Genomic DNA, 22,154 nt, shown 5'->3' with positions numbered 1-22,154 from the left:
ATGAAGGGACTGGCAATGTATCTTATGGCCTTGCTAAGCCTTGTCTCCCCAGGAACTAAGATTGCTGAGAACTTGCCTCGTGTCAAGATGAAGAAAAGACCTCCATTTGGGTATTAAGTGCTGTGTTTAAACTTGATGTAACTCTGGGGTAGATTCAATTGTGATCCAGGGGTGGGGAACTTTTGACCTTATGTTTGGAAACTAATCTCCATTTGAGAAGAGGGGCTTTGTGGTGGACTTAATTAAGGTATAGCCTAGGGGTGGAGAAGTATTTGGAACAGAGACTTTGTAATTGATTGAATGATTGGAAAGTCCTGGGGTGGGGTAGGCCTTGGAGATGATTTAATCACACTTAGTAAATGCTGTATTTTGAATGATGTCATGTTTTGATCTTCTCTGTTCTGGGTTTGTTACTGAATAAAATAGAGAGCACCTATGCTGGTATTTTGAACCTGGGAAGTTGCCTTTGCTTGGTATTACATTACAATACTATATAAATTTTTTTAAAAGAAAGAAAAAAAAAAGGACTGGGCTCAGAAAGCAGTGCTGGAGGAATTCCAAACAGAAAATTATGGTATTTTTCACCAATTAGAATGAACAATTCACTCTTGCAGAATAAAGTGGCACAATCCTGAAATGTTATTTTGGAATTCTTCATGCTTGTTAATGACTTATTTGGGTTCTATAATCAATTAATTTTAGAGGCCTAGAAATTAATTGGGGAGAGCAGCATGGAATACTCAAAGGGGGCTTGACTTAGAGTCAAAGGAACTGGGTTCAAATCCTGTCTGTGCATGCTAAGTAAGTCATTTAACCTATTTAAGCCTCAGTTTTCCCATCAAAAACAACAGGATTAGATTAGAAAATTTCTAAGGTTTCTGTTAAGAATTAATCAAATCAACAGTGGGGGTTTTTTTTGTCATCACATAGAAAAAGCTTGATGTAACCAATTTAAACAATGTATTTTAATTGGTTATGCATGTAGACCTAATTTTATATAGTTTATACAGATTACATGGATATGTATATATATATACACACACACACACACACACACAATTATGCATATACATAGAGATAGACAGACAAATAGACAGACAGAGACAGATAGATCTATGTAGACTCAACTCAATCAACCCAACTGATTAGCTGCATATATTTCCACTTTGGGGATCACTGAAAAGAATGCCATGAATTCCTTTTGAAAAACAATCAGATCATTTGATATTGGAAGAAAAGATACTATCACTTCCAAAGTGCAATGAGTATTTCATTTAAGTAAAATAATCAAGAAACTAAATCTCATTTCTAAGGAACAAACTTCCATTGTCAATATTTGTGGCTTTACAGGGAGGTACTTTATCCTCACTCATGCAATGGGAGGAATATTTTCTCCATATATTAAGTTAAAACATTTGCATCCGTCATATTTTCATGGCTCTATTTAGATGACATGAGATACCTACACCACATTTTTCTTTCAACAAATGATTAAGGTATTGTTAGTCTGTCAATTTAGAAAAAATTTTTGGACTTCTTGTCTATGATTTCATGACACATTTTAATAAACTGAAAACAGATGCTTCCTTGGGTGGAAAAGTTTGGGAAGGGGGAATAACTGAGCAAATGCCAGTTTCATAAATAAACTGATTGTGAGCCACTAGGAGACAAACAACATCCCTGTTAAATATAGACATGAATTTGGATTGCTATGTAGCCCCCTCTTAATTGCTATTTCCTCAAAAGGATCCAAAAAGCAAATGTCTCTCAAATGCAAGAAATTATGGCATCTCTATTATCTAATAGGTTGAGAAATATTTATATATTAGATACAACCATCTCTAATAAAAACAGAATTTTGAGGGTCGAACACTATATAGCCTATATTTGTTTTAAGCAACCATTTCTCTATAGATTTGATATTCATTCAGAAAAAAATAATTTTGTTCACAGAGGAAAAAGAAATTAGATTACAATTTAGTCAGTCAATCAATAAGCATTTATTCAGATCCTACTAGGGACTAGGCACTATACAAAGTGCTGGGATACAAAGAAAGGCAAAGGATAATCCTTGATCTCAAGGAAATGAGAGTCTAATGGAGGAGACAACATGCAAATAATTCTGTACAAATAAATGATTTATTTATAAGGCGAAACTGAAGATAATCAGTGGAGGAAAGGCATTAGATCAAGAGTGCAGCTAAGTGGTAGAGTGGATAGGGCACCAGATCTGGAGTCAGGAAGACCTGAGTTCAAATCCTACCTCAGACACTTACTAGTTGTGTGTGTGTCCCTGGACAAGTCACTTAACCCTGTTTGTCTCAGTTTCCTCATCTGTGAAATGAGCTGGAGAAAGAAATGGCAAACCACTCCAGTATCTTTGCCAAGAAAACCCCAAACGGGGTCATGAAGAGTCAGACATCACTAAAATGATTGGACTAGAATCAAAGCTGATCACTAAAGGCATCCCAAAGAAAGTGGGATTTTAGCTGGAACCTGAGCTTACTAAACAGGAGAGGACATGGGCAGACTTGTGCTTCAGAAAGATTATACTGACAGGTGAGTGGAAGAAAGCCTGGAGTGGGGAAGAGACCTAAGACAAGGTGACCAACCAACAGGCTATTAAAATAGTCCAAGCCTGAGACAGGGTGGCAAGGACCTACACCAAAGTGGCTGCATTGTCAGAAAACAAAAGGGGACATGCACTGATTGACAACAGATAATATATGGGGGTGGGGTAAGAGATATTTAGGAGTCAAGGATGACACCTGAGTTTTAAGCCTGAGCGACTAGGAGGATGGTGAGGAGGATCCTTGAGAGTAATAGGGAAATTCAGAAGTGGAGAAGGTTTGTGGAAAGAGATAATGAGTTCAATTGAGTTTATATGCTGAGTTTAAGATGTTATAGGCCATTGCTTATAAGGATGGCTTATAATTTTTTGTAAGGGATAAGAGGGAGAAAAGGAAGGATACAAGCATAACTGAAGTTGTAGAAAAAATAATATCAACAAAGTCTATTTTTTAAGAACATTAGATTTTTTCTTTTTTTTTAATTTTTTGGTCTTTATTAATTTGTTTGTTTATAGTTTACAGGATTCAATTCTACAATTCCTTGAGTTTCAAATTTTCTCTCCATCCTCCCCTCTCTCCCCCCCTTCCCCACAGAGGCATACAATCAAGTATAGGATCTGCAAATAGTTTCACATTAGACATTAGTCAGGTTATAAAGAAGGATTGTGTCGGATGGAATGAACAATGGGAAAGAGGAAACAAAACCAAACAAGAAAAAGACAGAGAGCAGGTAGTTTGCTTCAATCTGCATTCAAACTCTGAAGAACATTAGATTTTAAAACATCTACGTTTGAACAGTAGCTTATTAATATTTAAATTCCCTGTCAAAGAGCAAATTCAATAAACTAGAAAATTGCATTTTCTGTGTGTTATAATTATTAAAGTTTTTACTATAGAGTTAAAAATGGAGTGTCCTAATCCTTGGGGAATAGGTCATTCTAAATTCTAGGAGACATCATAAAAAAAAAAAAAGAGGGCTGACTGAGTCAGAGAATATGGGTGAGTTCAAATAGGGCCATTAATATTTATTACATATGTAACCTCCAGCAAGCTATTCTATTTCCACGGACCTTAGTTTATCTGTATAAAGAGGGCATTGGACTAGGTAACCTTTAAAATCTCCTTCAGATTTATGACTCTACTATATGACTACAATTCTCTTGATTTTTTAAATTGAAATGTTTTATCACTAATTGTTCCTGAATTGAGTTATTTCAAACTCCTATTTCACATTACCTAAAAGGTACAGAAATTTTAAAGAATAATGAAATTTAAAGGGGTCAGATTTTAGCTGCAGTAGGAAAATACTGTGAAGGTTAAGGCAGAGGACAGGGGCAGGGGAGAGGGGGAGGAGATTATTTCCACAAAAGGGGAGATCACTGTCAATTCTTCCAATTGACAACATGACTTGGACTATTTAACATTCTTTTTTCTCAGACAATGTAAAAAAAGGCAGGAGTTCATTAAAGCATGATTATCACCCACAAGGTTTCCTGTCTTTATCTTCTGGCCTTGGCAATCTTTACTGCATGCAGAAAAAGTGGAAGGCTTGTGAAAAGAGTACTTCCCTTGCAAACCAAAGAATTCCACACTATATTTCATTTAAAAACAACTAGGTCATGTTTAGATGAGGAGATGAATTGATTTTCACAAAAAACATGTCAGCAACATACTTAATGCTTTAAAAAATTTTTTTTCTAATGATTAGACCCTTAAGATCCATAAAGATAGGAAACAATCTCAACATTATTTCACAGATAAAATACATCTCACTTTGGACAATAAAGCTAATTCTAGAATGTTGAGTATAGATAAAAAAAATTTTAAATCAATGTTTGGAGGTAGAGTCAAGGCATAATTGGGAAAAGACGAACAGAAAAAAGTAGGATAGAGGGAAATACACAGAAATAATAATTGAATGTGAAAGAGATAGGCTAGTGCATAAAATGGAAACAGAGAGCAGAATAAATAAGAAACCAGAATTGAAATAAGGTGTTGAGGCAAAATCAGCGGAAGCAAGAAGATGGGGGAGTAATCATGATCTCAGATAAAGCAAAAGTAAAAATAGACATCATTTTTATAAGAGATAATTAGAAATTTTGCTTAAAAATACCTTTAACAATGGAGTAATATAAAAAATTTACACCAGGTTTCTTTGCTAAAGGCCTCATTTCTCAAATGTCTATAGAACTGAGTCAAATTTATAAAAATAAGGCCCATTTTTCAACTGATAAATGATCAAAAAACCATGAAGTTTTCAGAAAAAGAAATCAATCTATATTAATATGAAAAAAATGCTTTAAATTATTATTAATTAGAAAATGCAAATTAAAACAACTCTGAGGTACCACCTCATACCTATCAGAAATGACAAATGCTAGAGGAAATGAGGGAAAATAGATAAACTAAAGAACTGTTGGTGTTGGGAACTGGTCCAACCATTCTGGAGAACAAAGTGGAACTGTGCCTAAAGGGCTACAAAAACTGTACATACCCTTTGATACAGCAGTACAACTGCTATGTCTACACCCCAAAGAGGTTTAAAAAAAAAAAAGGTAAAAGGACATAGATTTTAAGAAGTATTTACAGTAGTTCTTTTGTAGTGGCAAAGAACTGGAAATTGAGGGGATGCCCATCAACTAGTAAATGACTGAACAAGTTGTAGTATATGGTTATGAAGAAGTACTATTGTGCTAAAAGAAATGACAAAGCAGATAGTTTCAAGAAAGCATTGAAAGGCCCATATGAACTGATGTTAGAACTAACTGATAATTGATGTCAACTGATGGTAGCTGATGGAAACCGAAGTCAGCAGAACCAGGACATCATTATACACAGTAACAGTAACATGGTAATGACTGCAATATAAACTGCAAAATAATAACAAATAACATTTTTAAAGAAAGAAAAAAGAAAACATCAGCATATCCTATCACTGTATTGAAAAAAGTCCAAAAGCACATGAATGTGCAGCATCTGTGGAGGTGGGCTGAAGGTTTTCTTTTATATCTCTTCATTTGAGTTGTGCTCTCTCTTTATATTTTTGCTATATTTACTTTTGATTTTTTTGACTTTTCTTTTCATTTTCATTGCTGTAAACACTGCATATATTATCTTGGCTCTGCTTACTTCACTCTGCATCAGTTCATGTAGATCTTTCCATGCTTCTGTGTATTCATCACATACATAATTTCTTACAGCACAAAAAAATTCCATTATATTCATGCACCAAAATTTGTTTAGCAAACTCCCTGATCTATGGATATCTACTTTGTTTCCATTCTTTGCTATCAACAAAAATATTGTTATATAATATTTTGTAGTAGCCGGACTGGTCTTCCCTGTAAATGAGCTACTTATCCTCCCTGTCACAGGCAGAAGAGTCGTATGACAATGAGAACCCTATAAAACCATGAAGTATGATAGAAATGTAAAAGTTGGAAAACCAGGATTTGCTATTTCTTTTTTAACTGGACTTGTGATTTCACTGGTACAGAGAATAATAATAAGGAAATACCCTTGTACCAAACTAGACTGTCACCTATTCTCCAACTTTTAGTGTTGCCTGAGGCACTAAAAACTTTAGTGGCCTGCCCCGTCACACAATCAGAAAGTATGTGTCAGATCAGATTTGAATCTAGGTCATTTTAATCCTAAAGCATCTAGATGGCACAGTGAATAAAGTGTTGGGTCTGGAGTCAGGAAGACTCGTCTTCCTGAGTTCAAATCTGGCCTCAGACACTTAGTAGCTGTGTGACCCTAAGCAAGTCACTTAACCCTGTTTGCCTCAGTTTCCTCATCTGTAAAATGGGCTGGAAAAGGAAATGGTAAACCACTCCAGTATTTTTGCCAAGAAAATCCCCAACAGGCTCACAAAGAGTCGGACACAACTGAAAATGACTAACAACAACAACAACATAACATCTTCACCCTAAGTGAATTCACTTTATATTTTCCAATATGTATTTCTTTTTCATTGATTTGTACATCTGCCAAGGCAACTGGTAGTACCATATAGAGTACTGGACTTGAAGTCAGGAAAGGCCTAAATTAAAATCTGGTCTCAGATGCTTCCTAGCTATGTGACCCTGGGCAAGTCACTTAACTCTGCCTGCCTCAGTTTCCTCAATTGTACAGTGGGGATAATAACAATATCTATTTTTCAGGTTTGTTATGAAGATTGAATGAGATAATATTTGTAAAAGCACTTAACACAGTGCCTGGAATGAATCAGCCACTAAATAAATGCTCAATTCCTTTGCTTCTCTTCTACTTTTAAGTCCTTTATCCTTGAGATTAGTTTTGTTTATGTAGTAGTGATTCTAGACTATTCCCACACGTTCCTGTCCCTTTCACATGAATACCATTCCCATTTATCTGTCCTATGTCAAGTTTTTAAAAAAAAATTTGTTCAGTTTTTCCTGTCTCTACCAGTAGATAAGAGTACTGGACCTGGACTCAGGAAGATCTGAGTTTAAATATGGCCTCACACACTTACTAGTTATGTTACCCTGGGAAACTCATTTTGTCTAACCCAGTTTCTTCATCTAGAAAAAGGGGATAAGAAGAGCAGAGTTGTCATGAAAATAAAATTAAATATTTGTAAAGTGCTTTGCAAACCTGAAATGACTATATAAAGACTAACATTCTGTGTGTGTATATAAATATATACATATGATATATTTGTTATTTTTGTTTTCTTCCCTATCCTGTCAAGTATATGAGTCAAAATCTGCCTTTTCCTCTCCTCCCCTCCAATGTTATTTCAATAAACATTATTTTGTGGCACCCTTTCCTAAAAAGTCTTTTTTTCTTTGTCCTTGTTAGTTCTTTTCCCTTTTAGCCTAATTAGAATTCTTTTTTCTAGTTCACTGGTTATACCATTATTTTTTCTTTCTTCATTTATCTGTATTTCTCATGAGGCTAAAGTTTCTCAAATATCCAATTTTAACTCCTTCCTCTATCTTATTTTTTGTTAGTACTAGTTTGACCCCAAACACGTCAGCAAGCACTTCAAGCACACCTCCAATGTGCCAGGCACTGTGCAAAGAGCTGGGGAAACAAAGAAAGGCAAAAACAATCCTTGCCCTCAAAGAGCTCACAGTATAATGAGGAAACAACATGCAAAACAACTATTTGCAAATAAGGTTTATACAGGATAAATTGGAGATAATTTCAGTGGGAAGGCATGAACGTCGGGGGGGATTAGGAAAGACTTCTTTCAGAAGGTGGGACTTTAGCTAGATGTGAAGGAAACCAGAGAAGCCTGAAGATGGAGATAAAGAAGGCGAAAATTTCAGTCATGGAGGGCAGTCAATGAAAATGTACACAGAATCCAGGGATGGTGTATCTTGTGCAAGGAACAGCAAGGTCAGTATCACTGCAGAGTAGTACAGAGTAAGGTATAATGAGACTGCAAAGGTATAAAGGGGCTAGGTTATGAATGGCTTTAAAAGCCCAATAAAGAATTGTATATTTGATTCTGGAGGTAACAGGGATACACTGGAATTTACCGAATTGGGGAGGGGGATGTGGAAAAGCATTAGGTGGCTCAGTGGATAGAGCACTGGGCCTGGAGTCAGGAAGACAAATCTGGCCTCAGACGCTTAATAAGCTGTGTGACCTTGGGCAAGTTCTCCTAATCCACTGAGGAAGAAAATAGCAAATTCCAGTATCTTTTCCATGAAAACCCCATGGGCAGCATTGATGTGCTATAGGACACAGGTTCATGAAGAGTTGGACACAACTGAATGACTAAACAAAAAGAAGGGGTGGAGAGCAGTGTGTCATAGACTGGAGATGGTGGAGGTAGGGCCTGCCCCAGGGTGATGGCAATGTAAAAGGAAATAAAAGGGCATATGAGAATGAGGAATAGAGGATGACACTTAAATTGTGAGCCTGGATAACTGGAAGGATATTGGCACTCTTGATGGTAATAGGAAGTTAGGAAGAGGGAGAGGTTTGGAAGGAAAGACAATGAGTTCTGTTTCAGACATGTTTAATAAGTCTCTGTGACATCTGGTTCAGGTGTCCAATAAGTAGTTGGAAATATGAGATTTTCTCTTTTGCCCACCTCTTAGAAATATCATGAAGAAAGTAATGTTGAATGGAAACAATTTCATGTAGTGGGAGTCACTCTTTGATTTTTTTGGAGAAAGTAGTCTTTTATAAAATTTCCCCAGGTAAGCTCAATACAAAGTCTTTGTTCCTTACTGGAGACCCCTTCCAAAATAAGAATGATTTTTAATGAGAGCCTTTCTTTTCCTTTCCAAAGAGACACTATCCCCCAACTACTTCCTTGATTTAATGCCCCTTTTCACTGACACAGTGATATAAACAGCTCCATCATCAACATGACTGCCTCCCTGCTGTATTGGGAATTGTTTCCATGATGTGTACTAGAAAATATATGAGGTTTTATATTGAAAATTTGAACACCTAAAACACTTTAGGTTTTAGAACCTAAAACACTTTAGGTTCCAGAAATAGGTTGTGCTGTTCTAACTAAAATAAGAGTTAAACGAAGAACTAGACATAAAGTGGGTGCCAACCTACTGGGGAAAGGCTGAACAAAATGTATTTTATGAAAATACATGAATATTACTCTTCAGAAATTTGAAGAAATATGATAAAATTTACATGAACTGAGACACAATAAAGAGGGCAGAACCAAGAGAACAATGAAAAGAATATTAAAATGAAGTCAATCTGTGTAATTTTAGTAACCAAACTTCATCCCAGAGAACAAGCAAGATAACATACCTTATGCCTCCCAGCAAAAAGGTAGAAGATTAGCATAAGCAAAATATGACAACTACAGTCAGATGGGGCATAATACCACAATGACTACATCAGCTGCTTATGCTTACCTATTTTTCTTTGTTACAAGAGAGACTTTAATTTGTTTTTTTAAGGGGTGGGGAGGGAATGTATGTCCAGAAATTATTGTAACATAAACCTTAAAATCATTAATAAAATACATATGTGCATGTAATTGTATATATTTAGTAGTGCTAAAAGAAAAGGAATCATTACATTCATATTATCAATTAATTTCGAGTAGAATGTTCAACTTACTTGAGTAGGTTTCCAAGATTGAAAAGAGCTCGGTTATGCTGTGGGTTTAGCTGTAGAGCCCTTTGATAGTACTCCTTTGCTTCTGTCCTGTCTTTGGTCAGTGTTCCAAGGTTGTTCAGGGCACTTGCATGATGGGGATACAACCTGAGAAAGTAGACATTTCAAGCATGATATTCAAAATGCTCTTTAGAAAGGTAAAGTATACTTCTGCCCTTCTCATATTCCCTTGCTAAAATCATATATGGAAATTGTCTTTTCCTTCCTTTCAGTAAGAATGTTTCATAAATATTCCTATAAGGACTGGGCTAAAATAGATATGTGAGATTGTTTAATTAGATTCCTTAATTTCATAGGTGAAGAAATTGAAATGGTGAAATGATTTGCGAAGGCCACATAGCTAATTAGTAAAAAGCTTTCTTTTTGTTTGTTTAATCTGAATTATTTTTTTAAAATATTTTCTGCATGTGAAAACAATTTTTAAATTCATTTTTTCAAATTTGGAATTCCAAATTCTCTCCCTTCCTCTCCTCACCCCTTCCTGAGAAAGTAAGTAACCTGATACAGGTTGGTTGGTTGTTGTCCTTTTTTCCTGAAGAGGACCGAAATGACATGACTATATTGGAGTCAAGTTCTGTGGCTGATAAGATCAATGAGCTTGAAAGACTCTTCAACCAGTTCACATGAACATTTGGATTGGATATGTCTCTAAATTTGCACAGCTTATGTTTCTTTCGAAGTACAGCAATTCTGCTTCCCTCATAGAAGCACAGTGCTTCTTTGATGATAGCAAGCCATACTGAGTGGTCCTTTGCCACATGTCACACAATTCCAAAGTTCTTCTGAGAGACCTTGAGAGTGTTCTTGTATCACTTCTTCTGATCACTTTGTGAACACCTGCCTTGTGTGAGTTCTCCACAAAATACTCTCTTAAGGAAATGTACAGTTGGCATTTGAACAACATGGCAAATCTATCAGAGTGATACTCTCTGTAGTAGTCTGAATGCTCAACAATTCAGTTCAAGAAAGGACCTCAGGGTAGGTACCTTATTTTGCCAGATAATCTTCTGAATCTTCCTAAGATAATTCAAATGGAAGCAATTCAGTTTCTTGGCATTGAACTGGTATACTGTCCAGAAGTTACAGGCATACAACAATGTCAACACAAAGGCTCTGAAGACCTTCAGTTTGGTAGTCAGTCTAGTACCTCTTCTTTCCTACACTTTTCTTTGGAACCTCCCAAATACTGAGCTAACTCTGGCAATGTGCCTGTAGACATCATCTATATGTACATCTTTGGAAAGCAAACTGCCAAGGTAAATGAACTTATCCAAAGATTTCAAAATTTCATCCTTTTACTGTAACTAATGGTTCCATATATGGGTGATGCAGTGCTGGCTGGTGAAAAACCTGTGTTTTCTTGTTTAGGTCAAATTGTTAGGTCAAAATTAGCACAAGCGGTAGAGAGTCAATACATACTTCACTGCTTCTCAGATTCTGAATCTACATACAATTAATTATCTATGAACAAAAAATCATGCACCAATTCTCCTTCTACTTTATTTAGTCTTATCTTGTAGTCTTTGCAAGTTTACCATCAGTGTGTTAGCTGAACTTGATGCCATTTTCATCCTCACTGAAGGCTTCTGACAGCTTTGTTGAAAACCTCAGGCTTAAAAAAAACATGGGAGCAAGCACATAGCCTTGCGTAGAAAGTTGATCCAGAACCTGAGCAAGCATGCTGTTGTGAAACTGACATATGACACTGATGAATTTCTCTGGGCAACCAAACTTTGACATAATTTTCCACAAACTCTCATGACTGACAGTATCAAAGGCCTTGGTCATTTCAATGAATGTTGTGGCATTTCCCCTGGTGCTGTCAATCACCTTTTCTAGTCTCTTTTTCACACCAGGAAGTGAGCAATATGATCTTTAAAAGGCTGCTCACAGGACTGCCAAATCCTACTGCTTTCAATGAGAAGATGACCCTATGGCCTGGGCTACCTGTATGCAGCTCCCAGTGTATCCACACCTGCTGCTTCTTCATTTATCTGTCACCATGGGACACTGAGATAGGCTAAAAAAGGTAAAATGGGATGGGATATAGTAAAGGACCTTGGTGTTTTCTATGTCTAACCAAGTTCTAAGAGCTCCACAGCTCTTGCTTCAGCTGCCTTCATGGACATCGGAATATATTGTTCTCATCTGCCCATTCTACTGAAGAAAGTCTTCAAATGCCTGGGGTAGACACCTCCCTAACTCACTGATGGGTTTGAGACTCTGTGGTTACTCTCAACTTATCTGCCATGAGTGTTTACCAGGGTGTGGCCCCTGTGCATGCTACAGCTTCTTGGAGCCACAGGTAAGAGTTGGGTGAATCAGGTGGACACCAAAAGTGGAAAACCACCCTGAAAAGGGCAGAGGCACAAGTCTTCCCTGAATAAACCCTGCACACCTGGTATACATGTGTAAGCATGCAAAACATATTTCCATATTAGTCATGTTGTGAAAGAAGACATGAACAAAAATTATGACAAAAATAAGGTGAAAAATAATATGTTTTGATTTGTATTCAGACTCTATCAGTTCTTTCTCCAGAGGAGGATAGCATTTTTCATTATGAGTCCTCAGGAATTGTCTTGCATCACTTTTGTTTAGAAGAGCTTAGTCTTTTACAGTTTGATCATCACACAATATTGCTGTTACTATGTGCAATGTTCTCCTGTTTTCCTCACTTCATTCTGCATTATTTCATGTAACTCTTGTCAGGTTTTTTAAAAATCATCTACCCATCATTTTTTATACACAATAGTATTCTGTTACAATCATATGCTACAACTTGTCCTGTCATTTCCCAATTGATAGATAGGCATCTCCTCAATTTCCAATTCTTTGACACCATAAAAAAAAACTGCTATAAATCTTTTTTTTATATATAGGTCCTTTTTCCTTTTTATCTCTATGGCACATAGACATAGTAGTGGTATTGCTGGATGGAAGAGAATGCACAATTTGATAGCCCCTTTGGGAAGAATTCAGAATTGCTCTCCAGAAAGGTTGGATCAGTTCATAATTCCACCAAGAGTGCATTAGTATCCCAATTTTCCCATATTTTCTCCAAATTTGTCATTTTCTTTTTCTGTCATATTAGCCAATCTGATAGGTGTGAGATGGTGTAATGGGAATGCAAATTTGGAAGATCTTCCCTGCCCCCAGGCTAAAGTGCACCTGGAGCCTGGGGTGGGAGGCTTGTTTTTCAGTAGATACTTTTTGATTGGCCAGTGAGTCCAAAAGGATGTTACATTCTCTGAGCCAGGAGAAGGCTATATAAGCCCTGATGTGAGGCTTTGTTTTGGGGCTCACTTTGAGAAGTGTTCTGTGATTTGATCTGGATTCTGGGAAGCCGTTGTCCAGAGGCCCCCGGCTTTGAAAAACCCAGATGTTGCTTTGGTATGGATGTAATGGTTGGACAGTTTGGAAAGCTGTCTACTTGACCTGTTTCTGTCTTGATAATTCTGTCTGTATACTTTGAAGTTCAGGGTGCTAACCTTTTTCCCCTGAACGAGGTAAACAATATATGTTTGATTGATTAAAGTAAGCTTGTTAACCCATTTTGAGTTGCTTTCCTTTATCAAAGCAGATCCAAGAACCAGTGTTGGCAGCAAACCCTGAGGACGCTTGGGGTGCTTGCTGCTACAGATGGTACCTCAGAATTGTTTTAATTTGCATTTCTCTAATAGTGACTTAGAGCATTTTTTGTGTGACTATAGATAGCTCTGATTTGTCAGAAAACTACTTGTTCACATCCATTGACCATTTATCAATTGAGGAATGACTTGTATTCCTATAAATTGGCCTCAGTTCTCTATGTAGTTGAGAAATGAGGTCCTTACCAGAGAAAACTGCTGTTAAAAATATGTTCCAACAGCTTTCTGCTTTCTTCCTACTCTTTGCTGCATTGGTTTTGTTTTGTGCAAAACCCTTCTAATTTAATATAATCAAAATTATCCAGTTTCCATGCTTTAATGCTCTCTATCTCTTGTTTGATCTTAAATTCTTCCCTTTTCTATAGATCTGACAGGTAAATTATTCCATACTCCTCTGATCTGCCAATGGTACCACTCTATGTCTAAAACCTATACCTATTTTGACCTTATCTTGGTAAATGATGTGGAAATATTACTCTGTAACTAGTTTCTGCCAAACTATTTTCCACTTTTACAGAAATTTTTGTCAAATAGCGAGTTATTGTCCCCAAAACTTGGATCTTTGGGTTTATCAAACATTAGATTACTGTAGGGTGGGGTGGGGTGCTAGGTGGTGCTATGGATAGAGCTCTGGGCCCAAAGTCTGAAAGACACTTGAGTACAAATCTGGCCACTAGCGCAGACAAATCACTTAACCATTTTTGCCTCAGTTCCTCATCTGTAACATGAACTGGAGACAGAAATGACAAACCATTCCTATTTTTTTGCTGAGAAAACCCCAAATGGGGTCACAAATAGTCAGACATAACTAAAACAAATAAACAACTGCAAAGATTTTGATGGTCATTTACTACTATGTATTATGTGCCTAATCTATTCCACTAATCCACCATTCTATTTCTTAACCAGTATGAGATAGTTTTGATGATTATTGCTTTATCATATAGCTTGAGATCTGGTATTGCTAGGCCACCTTTCTTTGTATTTTCTTGACTTTTTGCTATTCCAGATGAATTTTGTTATTTTTTCTAGCTTTATCAAATAATTTTTTGGTAGTTTGATCTGTATGGTACTGAATTAAATATGCTAATTTAGGTAGAATTATCATTTTGACTTTACCTACTCATGAGCAATTGATATTTTTCCAATTGTTCAGATCTGACTTTATTACTACCCTTTTCATTTTTGATACTGGTTTTTTGTTTTCTTCTTTCTTTGTTTTAATCAAAACAAATGGTTTATCTATTTTTTCCAATAAAATCAGCCCCTTGTTTTATTTACTAGTTCAATGGTTTTCTTACTTTCAATTTTATTAATCTCTCATTTGATTTTCAGAATTTCCCTTTTGGTGCTTAATTAGGGATTTTTAATTAGTTCTTTTTCTAGTTTTTCTTTAGTTGCATGCTCAGTTAATTGACCTGTTCTTTCTCCACTTTAATGATTGAAAGCATTTAGAGATATAAATTTTCTCCTAAGTACTGCTTTGGCTGTATCCCATATATTTTGGTATGTTGTCTCATTATTTTCATTCTCTTAATGAAATTATTAATTGACTATCATTTGTTCTTTGATACATTCATTCTTTAGGATAAGATTATTTAGTTTCCAATGAATTTTTAATCTATCTTTCCATTACCCTTTACTGAATATAATTTTTATGGCATTTCAGATGATATCTGAAAAATGATACATTTGATAGTTCTGGGTTTTTTTTACATTTGGTTGTGAAGTTTTTGTACCCTAATACCTAGTCAATTTTCAGGGGGTGCCAATGTACCATTTAGAAAAAGATATATTCCTTTCTATTCCCATTCTCTTTTCTCTAGAGGGCTACAGTATCTAACTTTTCTAAAATTCTATTCATTGTTTTAACTTCTTTCTTATTTTTTTAAAATTAGATTAATCTAGTTCTGAGAGGAGTAGCTTGAGGTCTCTCACTAGTATAGTTTTACTCTCTATTCCCTTCTGTAAACCATTTAACTTCTCCTTTTAAAATCTAGATGCCATATCATTTGGTGCATATATGTTTAGTACTGATATTACTTCATGGTCTATGATACCTTTTAGCAACACATAGTTTACCTCCTCATCTTTTTTAATTAATATTTTTTCTTTTGTTTTTTTGTCTGACATCATGATTGCTACACGTACTTTTTTTTTTTTACTTCAGCTGAAGTATCATAGATTTTGTTCCATTCCCTTTCCTTTATTCAGTTTACATCTCTCTGCTTCAGATATGCTTTTTGTAAACAACATATTGTAGGATTCTGGTTTTTAATCAATTCTGTTATCTGCTTCCATTTTATAGGTGAGTTCATCCCATTCACATGCACAGCTATGATGACTGTGTATATCTTTCCATCCTATTTTCCCCTGTTTATCCTTCTCTCTGTCTATGTCTCTACGGCCCTGTCTTTCTCTACTTTCACCTTGTCCTTCTTCAAAAGTGTTTTACATCTGACCACACCTCCCCCAATCTCTGCTTCATTCTATTATGAGTCCATTCCCCTTACCTTATCTCCCTCTTCTCCTACTTCCAAATATGGTAAGATAGATTTCTATAACCCAACTAAGTTCAGAGTAAGATTCAAGTATTGCCTGACACCCCATGGTGTCATGGGATCATGGGAACATGATCCCCTCTTCTGTAATAGCTCTTTCAAGCCTCTTTTATGTGAGATAATTTACCCCATTCTACCACTCCCTTCCCCCCTGTGTATCCCTCTTTCTCTACCCTTAATTGTGTGTATATGTGGGAAGGGTGTTTATATCATCCTATTATAGTCAATTCATCCTCTATGTCTATGTCTATATATACTGCTTTTGCTGCCCTAAAAGTGATAAAGTTCTTAGGAGTTCCAAGTATTATTTCCTCATTTAGGAATGTAAACAGCTTAACCTTATTGAATCCCTCATGTTTTCTCTTTCCTGTTTACCTTTTTATGCTTCTTTTGACTCTTGTATTTGAGAATCAAGTTTTCTGTTTAGCCCTGGTCTTTTTAACAAAAATGGTTAAAAGTTCATAATTTCATTAAATATTCATTTTTCCCTGAAGGATTATACTGTTTTGCTGGATGAGTGATTCTTTGTTGTAACTCTAACTCCTTTGCCTTCTGGAATATCACATTCCAAGCTCTCTACCTCTTTAATGTGGAAGCTAATCAATCTTGTGTGATCCTAACTATGGTTCCAAGATATTTGAATTGTTTCTTTCTGGATGCTCAACTGAAACAATTTCTGCTTGACCTGAAAGCTCTGGAATTTGTCTATGATATTCCTTGATATTCATCTTAGGATCTCTTTCAGGAGGTAATTGCTAGATTCTTTCCATTTCTATTTAACCCTCTGGTTCAAGGCAATTCTGCTTTATAAGTTCTTCAAATATGATGTCTAGGCTCTTTCTTTGATTATAGCTTTCAGGTAGTCCAATAATTGTTAAATTATATCTCCTGGTTCTATTTTCCAGGTCAGTTGTTCTTTCTGATGAGATATTTCACCTTTTCTTCTATTTTTTCATTTTTTTTTTGATTTTGTTCTATTGTTTCTTAACATCTCATATAATCATTAGCTTATACTTGCCCAACTCTAATTTTTAAGGCATTATTTTCTTCAGTGAATTTTTCTACATTTATTTTTTGTGCTTTCTTTACCAAGCTGTTGACTTTTTTCATGATTCTTTTCCATCACTCTCATTTCTTTTCCCAATTTTTCTTCCACCTCTCTTATTTGATTTTCTGAAACCTTTTTGAATTCTTCCAGGAATTGTTGTTGGGCTTGTGTCCAATTCAGATTTTTCTTTGAGGCTTCACATGTAGCCACTTTAATATTGTTATCCTTCCTCTTCTGAGTTTATGTTATGATCTTTCCTGTCACCATACAAATTTTCTAATGTCAGGTTTCTTTTTGTTTTTGATCATTTTCCCAGACTATCTCTTGACTTTTAATGTAATGTAAAAGTTGAGCTCCATTCCTAGGGCAGAGTGGAAGGGAAGAGAAGGGAAGGGAAAAGACATCAGAAAGATGATGTCATGACTTGCAAGTGAATTGGATTTAAGTGAGGGAGGGCTGTGCAAAGTCACTAACCTCACTTTCTCCTCCAGAGCCATCCGGGTCCAGTGGCAGGACATAGACCAAGACAACTGGTGCTGGCCCCAGCATTGATTATATTATCTGATGTGGGGGGATTAAATCCTTCTGTCATATGTACAAGTCTTTCAAAAGAAGGATTTATGCTTCTTAAATCAAATCCTCCTAAAACTACAACTATGTATTTGATACCTGTCCTACACCATCCAACAAGATAAATTTAATTTGGGGACAAGAGGAACAGGTTCTAGCAAAACCAAGACAAATGATGTTAAGTTACACAGATGTGCCAAATCCATATGAAAACTTAGCTATCCGTTTAAAGAGGAACTATCAGGCTATTGGGAAAAAGAAAGTCAGATGGAACTAGATATATGCCAATATGGTTTTGTTACTTCTCTATGGAACTCCCTAATAAGTAAAGCATGTACACCTTTCCTTACCACAATAATTATAACTACTGGTAGCACATTCTAAATGGACTTCTTTTCAGAGATAATGATAATTATGTAATAGTTAGGATATATTTATTTATTTAGTCCTTGTCAAAGAAAATTTTCTACCAAAAGCAGTCAAATAATGATTTACTTCTCTCTTAACAATGGTTAGAGAGTTCATTACCAGCTTGAGCCTAATCCAAAAGTCTTTTTTTCATGTGAAATAAGACCTGTCAATGGCACTTAAATAAAAAACTTAAGAAGTACTTTATGTAAAGATAGAAAGGGAAAAATGTCCATGATACTTGTTCCCTTGATGATACAGCATAAGAGTTTGCATGTTCTTAAAAAGATCTTTAAAATAAAGTATGGCCTTTGTCTTACTTTCTAAGACTTTGGAAACATTGAAATAAATATCTGGGATGGAACTAGTTCTAAAGTCAGACAAAATTCTGTAAGAATTTTCATAATGGGGTCAACTTGTTGCTAAAATTTCTGCCACAAAATTTCTGTCCAGAATATCAGGCAGCAAATATTCTCTACATCATGGTGTATCCATGAAGTTTTATTGTGTTTAGGTAAATGGAAGACAGTGTTGGGGATGAGAATGTCATGAGATGCGCAAGTCTTCGTAAGTGACCACTGCTCTTGCTGTTTCTAACTCCATTCTTCCCAAGGATTCTTTGCTATATGTAGTAATCTGAGCCTATTCTAGCATTAAAGTCACCCAGAATTATAAACCTGTCCTCTTTTGGCACACTGATGATAAGGGTCTTTGGATCTTCGTAAAATTTTTCTTCTACCTAATCAGGGTTCCTCATGGTAGGAGCATATGCACTAATAATGGTGGTGTAACCTTTTCCTGAAAATAGCAATCACATTGTCATGAGTCTGTCATCCACCTTTTAGTATGCAAATAAGCTTGTTGACTAGATTAGTTTTGATTCCAAAACCTACACCAGCTTCATGGTGCTCCCCTTCACTGTGGCCACTCCAGAAAAGCATGTATCCAATTCCAGCTTCATTAAACTAGTCTTCATTTGCTAGCCTTGTTTCATTCAGGGCTGCTAATTGGATGCAATAGCTTCTGAATTCTCTCCCTGATAATAAGAGCTGTCCCTCTTTGAGGTCTACTAATTTTGTGTTGTCTATAAGTGTGCTCACATTTCATGTACTGAAGGTGAGTAGAATCTTCTTTGTAGAAGTGTTTTTATATATTTTGTGTTTCAACCATAGGGTGGGATCCCTGCCTTCAGCAATAATTGGGACAGGGTTGGTTAAATTGGTAGTTTTTAAGGCACCTTTTCTAGCCCTTTCCTCACACCAAGAGGTGATCAGTGTGATCCTTAAAAGCCTGCTCAGACATGCAGGGGGCTGCTGAATCTCACTACTGCTACCAGTGAAAAGACAACCCTATGGCCTGGGCTGCCTGTGTGCAGAACTTTGACTCCAGTTCCCAGTGTAACTATAATTGTTGCTTTGTCACTTGCCTGTTGCCATGGGACTTTGAGATAAGTAAATATGTTAAAATAGTATGGGGACGGCTAGGTGGCACAGTGCACTGGCCCTGAAGACAGGAGGACCTGAGTTCAAATCTGGCTCCAGACACTCCAAACACAAAAACTAGATGTGTGTCCTTGGGCAAGTCACCCCCAATTGCCCTCCAAAAAGCAATAAATAAATAAAATAGTATGGGTGATATCTTTTCATTACTGTTTAAATTGGATTTAAGTGAGGCAGAATTGCACAAAATTGTCAGCCTCACTCTCTCTTCCAGAGTCATCACAGTCTAGTGGCAGGACACAGTCAAGACAACTGGTAATGACTCTAAATGCAGTGGATGATCTTGGTGTCTTTGATGACTAACCAAGCTCTAAGCAGTCCACATTACCTGCTTCAGTTACCTTCATTGCCACTGAAACAAATTGTTCTTATCCACTCATTCCACTGGGGAAATGTTCACATGCTTGGTGTAGTCACCTCCTTGACTAAAGGATTTGAACCCCTCAGTTACCATCAGCATGGTTTTGCCCACTGTGTATGCTACAGCTTCTTGGAGCCATAGGTGAAAACCAGGTGGATCAGGTAGACGCCAAACACGAAAAGCAATCCTGAAAAGGGCTCAGCAACCCTCACACCAGAGGTACTTGTCTTCCTTGAATACATCTATACCCCCTATTTCACTATTCTTAAGCTAAAGCCTTCAATTAATAATCCATAGATAAGTGCAACAGCAATGAATTGTGGTCACAATAGAAAGACTTAAGTAATGATGCAGTTAATAAAGTCAAAGTTTAGTTTTATGCTTGCTTTCAGAGTCATTTCCTTTTAATGTGACACAGACTGAAGTGTTCAAAGTCAAGGGTGCTGCCAACTTATCATTGTCTGATATTTTCTTTTTTCTATTTTTTTTTAATTTTTCAAATGCTTTATGAACTTCTGATTTACATCATTAATTTCTGCCAGATTTTGAGTTACAAATTTTCTCCCCATTTTTCCCCTACCCACTGCCCCAAAATAGCAGTCCTACAGGATATCCCCTCCTCCAATCTGCTCTTTCCCATATTTTCTCCCACACCCCTTTCGACTTTTCCAGGTGATCTCTATGTTCCAGTGCCTGTATATCTTATTTCCCAATTACATGTAAAATAGTACTAATAACAGTATATATATTTAAACATTTGATTTTAAAACTTTGAATTCCAGATTCATTTCCTTCCTCCCTTGTGTAATGTAATACCAAGCAAAGGCAACCCACCCTTACTGGGAAGATAAGCAGTTCAGTATAGGTTGTACACGTGTGGCTAATGCAAAACAATAACATAGTAGATTTATTGTAAAAGACTGACTATATTTCCCTCCCTCCTATCCTACCTTCCACTTGTTGTATTCTCTACATTGATCCCTTTTCAAAAGTGGGTGCTTCCAACTTCCCTCTCCCCCAGCCTTCCTTCCCTTCCATTATCCCCCCTCTCATCCCCTTCCCCCCTACTCTCCTGTAGGGTGAAATACCCTATTTAGTGTGTATTTCATTCCCTCCCCAAGCCAAATTCAATGGGAATAAGGTTGACCCATTCCCTTTGCCTTCCTATTCTTCCCCTCCATTGTAACCATTTTCCCTTGCCTCTTCTATATGAGATAGTTTACCCCATTCTGTCTCTTCCCCATCTCCTCTCATTATTTTCCTCTCTCATCTCTTAATTTCACCTTTTAAGTATCATCCCTTCCTGTTAAATTAGTGCTGTGCCCTCTATCTATGTATATCTGTAAAGATATATACATACATTCACAAATGTATTCATATGGTATATAGACATATATATTTCTATTCCCTTCAACTATTTTCATACTGAGAAAAGTTTCATCAGTTACAATTATTGTTTTTTCCATGTAGGAATGTTAATAGTTCAACTTTGATAAGTTCCCTATGATTTCTTTTCCCTGTTTACCTTCTCATGCTTCTCTTGCTTCTTGTATCTGAATGTCAAATTTTCTATTCAACTCAGGTTTTTACATCAAGAATGCTTGAAAGTCCTCTATTCCACTGAATGACCATATTTTCCCCTGAAACATGATGCTCAATTTTGCTGGGTAGGTGATTCTTGGTTTTAATCCCAGCTCCTTTGCCCTCCTGAATATCATATTCCAAGTCCTTCGATTCCTCAGTGTAGAAGTTGCCAGATCCTGGGTTATCCTGATTGTGTTTCCACAATATTCAAATTGTTTTTTCCTGGCTGTGTGTAATATTCTCTCCTTAATCTGGGAATTCTGGAACCAGGCTATAATATTCCTATGAGTTTTATTTTCAGGATCTTTTTCAGGAGGTGATTGGTGGATTCTTTCAAGGTCTATTTTGCCCTCTGGTTCTAATACATCAGGGCAATTTTCTTTGAGAATTTCCTGGAGGATGATTCCTAAGCTTCATCCTAAGGATGATCATGGCTTTCAGGTAGTCCAATAATTTTTAAATTCTCTCTCCTGGATCTATTTTCCAGGTCAGCGGTTTTTCCCATGAGATATTTCACATTGCCTTCTATTCTTTCATTTGTTTGGATCTGTTTAACAGCATCTTGATTTCTCATAGTGTAATGTAATACCAAGGAAAGGCAACTTCCCAAGGTTCAGAATACCAGCATAGGTGCTCTCCATTTTATTCAGTGACCAACCAAGAACAGAGAAGATCAAAATATGACATCATTCAAAATACAGCATTTACTAAGGGTGATTAAATAATCTCCAAGTACTACCCCACCCCAGGACCTTCCAATCATTCAATC

The 22,154-nt window shown here is 36.4% G+C and overlaps 1 protein-coding gene across 6 annotated transcripts in view; it reads right to left on the bottom strand.

Moving 5' to 3' along the window:
- The window catches only part of TMTC1 (transmembrane O-mannosyltransferase targeting cadherins 1), a 340,352-nt gene that overhangs the window by 78,926 nt on the left and 239,272 nt on the right, over positions 1-22,154 (bottom strand). For all 6 annotated transcript variants that reach the window (XM_069094886.1, XM_069094883.1, XM_069094881.1 and 3 more), the window contains one exon: positions 9,648-9,791. In XM_069094886.1, the coding sequence (XP_068950987.1) occupies positions 9,648-9,791 (144 nt within the window). The remainder of the gene's footprint in view (positions 1-9,647; positions 9,792-22,154) is intronic.

The sequence above is a fragment of the Petaurus breviceps genome, unplaced genomic scaffold (genome assembly GCF_028583685.1).
Source record: "Petaurus breviceps papuanus isolate PSGF00001 unplaced genomic scaffold, PetGlider_PUasm1.0 221, whole genome shotgun sequence".
NCBI classification, from domain to species: Eukaryota; Metazoa; Chordata; class Mammalia; order Diprotodontia; family Petauridae; genus Petaurus; species Petaurus breviceps.
The sequence above is the reverse complement of the archived record's forward strand: the minus strand, read 5'-3'. Positions and strand labels throughout refer to the sequence as shown.